A 6471-nucleotide genomic window follows, 5' to 3' on the forward strand; every position below is an offset into this window, starting at 1 on the left:
AAATTCACTCAAGGCCTCTGGCTCAAGGGGTCCCATAGCAGGCATGAGCTTGGGCCCTACGTCTTGAGGCCTGGAGTCCCTGCCTCACCGGGCACAAGCCATCCGACCTCCAACCAACCAAATAAACCCAAGCTAGTTCTCCCAGGTGCTCCACAAGGACGTATTCCGTTGGAAAACACATTCTGGTAGGAACTGCAGGAAACCAACCACAGGTTGTGACTGGCCTCTGGGCTAAGTATTACGCATGTCGCACGGCAGTCAAAATAACTGTTTCAAGGGGCGTGGCCTGCTCAGGACCGCAGAGCTGGGGGCAAGGAGTGCCTCCTTCCTGGGAGTGATGGACACAGATCCCGTCTTCAGGACCCACTGTGGCAGGGACAGGGCAGGCATGGTTGTGTAGCCCCCCGGGGAACAGGCTTGTGGCACCTGGGGCCGCCCCAACTCTTCCTGTGACATTTGTCTCCAGAAACATCCAGGGGGCCCCTACCCTGGCAGGCCTGGCGCTTGGCGCTGGGCGTTTGGGGATGCCTGGCCCCCGTGTGCAGCCTGTAGTCACATCTGGTCCCCAAGGGGCCCTCACTTGAGAGGATTGTCCCATTTACAGTGGAGGAAGCAGAGGGGCGTGGCCTGCTCAGGACCGCAAAGCTGGGGGCGTGGGGCCAGATTTCCACACTGGCAGCCTCTCCCTGCTCCGCGCTCACTTTCCTCAGCGCAGTGAAGAGGGTGGGCGTGGCCTTGAGTCTGTGGAGGGTCACGGCATCTTTTCGGAGTCTGAGGAAAAGGCACCGGGTCCCCCACCCAGTGCACACGTCATCCCAGCAGTTTCAGGGGCCTGTGTCCCCTGAAGTCCATCCTGAGTCCCCGGGTTGGGGATCCTGGGGCTGGGGCACCTCCCAGGGCTTTCAGCTCCAGGCTCGGTGACTTGTTGCCCTCAATTGTGTCAGTGGTGGTTCCTGCCGTTTTGCTAATCAGCACATGAGGTCCCTTTTGTTGACTGACTGAGCCCCTTCGCCTGTCATGAGAGGGCTGTAGAACCACCGCGCTGCCTAGTCTGTTCCAGTTCGTTCCCTGTTCTTAGGCACCTCGCTCTGCTTTTTTAGTGCGTATTCGTATCTGGTGGCATCTAAGCCCAGCGGTTTAGGCCTCGCATGGAGGGCTTTGCAGTCGGGCACATCTGCCTAAATCCTGGCTCAATGGGCTGTTTGCCTCCCCGCTTCCTGGTCCCCCCACCCCTCCCCTCCTCCCTTCCACTTACCTGCTAACATTTATTTAACTCTTGCTCTGTGATTGGTTCCTTGGGGGGGCTCTGAGAGGCCATCCTTCCCCACCTCTCTCCTGGCTTCTGCTGAAGGCTTATGATCCCTGGTGGCCCTTGGCTTGCAGCCACATTTCCTGTCCCTGGCTCCGTCAATGGCATTCTTCTCTCTGTGTTTCCTTCCTCTTCTTCTCAGGACACTGGTTGTTGGGTCAGGGCCCACCCTAATCCAGGATGATCTCATTTCAGGATCCTTAATTACATCTGCAAGTAGGGTCACCTTCACGGATTGGGGGTAGACATACGATGTGGAGGCCACCCTGCAGCCCCCCGAGCCAGGCACCATGCTCAGTGCTCCATGTGGATTATCTCATTGGACCCTCACAGCTTTGCACCATCCCTGCCACTCAGATGCGGACACTGAGGTCAGATGGCTCGTATCCAGTGAAGCAGGGACTCCAGGCCTCACGATGTAGGGCCCGAGCTCATGCCTGCTGTGGGACCCCTTGAGCCAGAGGCCTTGAGTGAATTTCTTCCCTCAGTTTCCTCATCTGTAAAATGGGCATGGTCTTCAGGGGCTATTGTGAGGTTGAATGAGATCCCACATAGAACATGAGGTGGCTCCCCACCCCATTTCTCTTTTCTGTCCCCTCTCTGCCCAACACTCGAGGCCAGAGCAGGCTGGGCCTGGCCGCCCTTCTGTGTTGACCCTCGGTTTTTCTCGCCAGCAGGATGGACTCCGGTGCCCCCCCTGCCTGCCCCTCTGGCCCACAGCCTCCACCACCCCTGCAGCCCCAGGCCCGCTCAAGGCTCAATGCCACTGCCTCAATGGAACAGGACAAGAGTGAGGCGCCCCGAGCTCCTGGACCAGATGTGGGAGACACAGCTGCCCCAGCTGTGGCCCGGGCCCCGAGTGCTCGGAGCCGAGAAAGAGCAGATCAAACAGGTAAGGGGCTGGGGCTGGAAGCTGGCTGTCCTGAATGCACGCCGGGGCTGTTGCGTGGAAGCCAGGCGAGCAGCGAGTCCTGGCACGTGGCCCAGGAGCCCTGCCCAGTTCCTCCTGCGGGCCAGGCCTCTTCGGCTGTCTCCTGCACAGTGGGCTTTGGTCCTGATGCAGGCACTTGGAGGGTAGCAGAGGTCACATTTCCCTATTTTATTTATGACCTGATGGCTTCAGTGCCGATCTGTGCACACTCTGGGCTGGTTCTGGACCAGGCAGTTCTGCACCAGGCGCTGGAGTATGAGAGCAGTGAGAGGAAGACTACCCTCCACCCTAGTCCCGCACAGTGCTCAGGGGAGCCCACGTGGTCCCCTGCCCATCAGGGCCATTTGGTCGGCAGCTCTACTTGGTCCTTGGCCACTCCCCTCAGGATCCGGCTGCCACCGTGGAATGCCCCTAGGCCTGGGTCCCCAATGCGCTGTGGACCATTGTCCTCCATCCCCAGGCTGCCCGCCCCACCCCCACCCCCCGCCACTCTGGGGCCTCCTCAGGTTTCTGCTCCCCCAGGCCTTCCCCGGAGGCACCTCCCAGGGGCAGAGGTGAGCTGGTGTGAGGACCTGAGTGGGACAGGACGGTGGGTCATGGGGCCGGCCACCTCGCTGACCCTGGGGCAGGGGCGCTAGGGCTTTGTCCATCCTCCGTCCACCTCCTGCTCATGAGCACGGCCCTGAGTGGCCACGGGTTTCACAGGTGAGTCAGGTCTGCCCCCGACCCCCAGCAGTCCAGTGTGTTGGGGAGCAGAGGGAAGCATAGGGCCTGGGGAGCACCGAAGTGGCCCTGGACCCAGGGCTGGGGTGGTGGGAAGCCTGCTCTGTGGGAAGAGGAGGTGCCGAGCAAGGGTTAGGATGGGAGGAGAGGGCCTGGCAGGGGCGAGGGCTGGTAGGAAGAGGCAGCCTCGCCCAGGGTAGAGGTGGGGCCGTGAGAGCCCCAGGCCTCCCAGGTGACGGGTCGGGAGGGAGGAGGGCTCAGGGTGATAATGGTCGTGGCTCTGGCCTATGATGGAGATACGCCAGGAGGGATCTGGGGTCAGGACTGGTCCCTGGGCCGGAGCCCCAGCCTTGTCTGAGAGTTTCTTCATGCTCTAGGGGCTGCCGTGGGCGGGAGGAGCCCCAGGCCTCTGGCTCTGATGTTCATGGGAAATGTCACTGGTACCCCGCACTGCTCTTTCTGGTACTTTCCACAGCGCTTTCCAGCACGCTGGGTGTCTTCCTCTCAAGGGAACCAGCCCTACCGTGTAGACCGTTCGCTCCGATTACAGATGGGGTCGTGCCGTCCCGCTCGCACCAGGTCCCCACCCCCCCGCACAGCAACACTGGTCCCCGTATTCCGGGCCTGCCTCCATGCTTCCCCACCTCCCTTTGCCAGGCGGGAAGCTCCACCCAAAATGTGCCCTCCCCAGCTCCACCTGCTGAAACCCTACCCGCTCAGAGGGCACCACTGCTTCCTACACTTCCTGGCCTCGACCCACAGCAGGAAATACCGTGCCACCCTCAGCTGACGTGCACCCCCGCACACGCACTCACACGCACTCAGTGGGAACAGAGGCTTCCCAAACACCGCTTCTCCTTACCGCGCGTGCGGAGTCTGATCAGGGCCATTCTGTTCCTTTTATGTAAAAGCAATGCTGCTCGTGGACAGGTGAATGGATTTTGTGATTCGCTGTGTTGAAACCTACAGTTTATAAAACGCTTTCTGCAGTTTGGCTCCAGCGCTGGTTCTCCATGAACATTTCCCAGCTGGGACTCCCTGGAGCACGTGTCTGTCCACACAAGCTGTTACTGATCGTCAGGGCCCTGAGGTGGCCCAGGGAGGGCCAGAGACAGGCCCCTCTTGGCCCATGCCCTTGAGCCCTGTGTCCTTGAGGGCGTCAGGACGCCATACCGGGCCTGTTTCTGCACTGTAAAGTGGGCGTGACCATACCAGCAACGTGGTGTTGCGTGGGGATCGCACCAGGGCCAGGACCGTGCACCTCGGTGGACATCCCTCAGGCCCTGGTGCACGCAGGAGCTGGGGGTGCTGTGCTGAGACGGGGCCCCTTCGTCCCCACAGGCACCTGGTGTGGGGGCCCAGAGATGGTGTGTACCTTGTGCTTCATGTCACCAAGCAGCCTGGTCCCCTGGTTCCTTCCCCGAGATCCTATTCAGACCCCCTGGGGGGTGCCCGCTATTTTACAACCCCCCCCCCACAAACCTCTTTGGTGACTGGCTTCATGTTAGCTCGGGGCTATGCGTGTCTAGCTGCTATGTGTGTGCTCCAGATTTCTTCTCTCCCCCAAGGGAGGCTGGCCGTGTGCATGGTGCGTGGTGTGTGTGTGGGGGGGGGGGTGCTTTCTTTATCCCCTCCCCCACCACGGGCGGGATGCTGGGCCATCTCTCCTCAGTCCCAGGCCGTTGAGAGGAGGCTTCGTTCCCCTAGGTGGTCTGGATGACTTAAGGAAGTCCAGCCCCTGCCGCCACCTGGTCACACCTCACCTCCCCTTTCTCCAGCTCCCCCAGGCTTTGTCATTTTTTCCTTCCTCTAGAGAGACCGCTGCTTAAGATGACCACCCCCAGCTCAGCCGTGCCGCCCACGCAGAAACCCCCAACCCGCGATGAGCATCTGCCGCGCACATCTGTGTGTACCACGTGGCCAGCCCTGTCCTCGGGGCTTTCCGTGGGCCACATCTGATCCCCTCATGGGGATTAGCTGTGAGGGCAGCTCTGTTGTTACCCCACTTAGAGATGAGAAAACTGAGGCACAGACTTGCCCAAGCACCCAGCTGCCGAGTGACGGGCCCACAGGTGACCCGAGTCTCCTGGGTTAACACCAGCCCTGCCCAGCGGAGATCGAGCTGTGGTGGAAGCGGGCTAGAGTCTCCCCTGTGCAAGTTCACGCCAGGCCAGTGCCTGATTTATTCCAGAAACTCACCCAGTCCTTAGGCACTTCTGATCTTTGCATCTCCTTGAAAGATCCGCCGTGTTCTCTGCTCTGTTTCCAAGGCCTCTGGGCAGACGAGGGGTCCTGACCCTGGGCTCTGAGCCACAATGCCTCACGGCTGCAGAGCACAGAAACCAGGGCTGGAAGCACACTTGGTTTCAATCTGAGTGCAGACCGTCCTCGGAGGGCAGCAGCAAGACTGCAAGAAGCTTCAGGTGGGAGTCAGGAAACAGCCGTGGGCTCTGTTTGCCATCCGCCCCCCTAAAGAGGGAGAGAAGCAGGCCCTGGCAGTCTTGCAGGCGTGGGGTCCCAGCCCCCACGTCCAGGCCGTGCTGCTCTGCGTCCCTCACAGGTCACCGAGGCGAACGCAGTGGGCCCCACCCTGCCCGCCCTGTGCAGCCCAGAAAGTGGCTGCCGGGGAAGGGCTCTGTGGGCCTGTTTCGGTTAGTTCCCTCACCTGTGTGTCTACAGAGGTGTAATGAGCCCCGGTTAGGTACCCACAGGTCACAACGAGCGTGAGTGTGGAAGTAACGCTTTCCGTGCCGGGCATTAGCCCGCTCACTTCTCCAACATGTTCAGACAGGAAAACCTAGAGAGAGAGGTGAAGTGGGTACCCCCAGGGCCCCCAGCCGGTGAGCCATGAGGTCGAGATTTGAACACACTCTGGGACTCTCTGCTTATCGGAGGGCCGCAGGTGGGCATCGCGTGTGCCCAGTACTCTGGGCCGCCTCTCCAGGGAGCCCGGCGCAGGACCGAAGCAGAGCCGGCTGGGCTGGAGTCTGGGCTCGTCAGCCGGCCCTCAGGGTGATCTCTGGTGAGGCTCAGGCCTGCCCTCCAGGAGCCCTGGGCCAGGGAGAGCCAGAAGCAAACAGTAACCATCCTGAAGGGCAGGCACTGTGCGGGGGACAGCTGATGTTGTGGGGGCCTGGGGAGCGACAGACACCCTTTCTGCTACCTGCGGTGGGCCCCAGCTGATCACCACGGGACCGCCAGCACCGTGAGGCCTCCCAGCTGCGGGGCCACAGACGGGGGTGGTGGAACCCTTGGGCAGAGGTGTAGCTGCCAGGAACATTCACCCCAGTGCTGATGGAGGACCTGCCCAGCAGGTGCAAGAGACAATGGGTGAGGCAGGTGGGGCCCTGACCTCCAGGAGGGATCCCGGGTGACTACATGAAGAAGGACCTGCACAGTGTGGGGGCGTGCTGGACCCCAAGGGCTCCAAGACTGATGGCCCCCTGGGCAGGGGTCAGAGTGCAGGGTCAGGAGGTCAGCCAGGCAGGCCCTCAAGGGTCATGATAAG

The 6471-nt window shown here is 61.3% G+C and overlaps 1 protein-coding gene across 1 annotated transcript in view; it reads left to right on the forward strand.

Annotated features, from left to right (window-relative positions):
• Positions 1-6471, forward strand: part of WFS1 (wolframin ER transmembrane glycoprotein) — a 29948-nt gene that overhangs the window by 5999 nt on the left and 17478 nt on the right. Inside the window, exon 2 of the mRNA XM_081813179.1 lies at positions 1984-2201. Within this exon, the coding sequence (XP_081669305.1) occupies positions 1988-2201 (214 nt within the window). The 5' untranslated portion in view covers positions 1984-1987. The remainder of the gene's footprint in view (positions 1-1983; positions 2202-6471) is intronic.

Source organism: Leptonychotes weddellii, chromosome 2, assembly GCF_054177405.1.
Source record: "Leptonychotes weddellii isolate Sample4059 chromosome 2, ASM5417740v2, whole genome shotgun sequence".
NCBI lineage: Eukaryota > Metazoa > Chordata > Mammalia > Carnivora > Phocidae > Leptonychotes > Leptonychotes weddellii.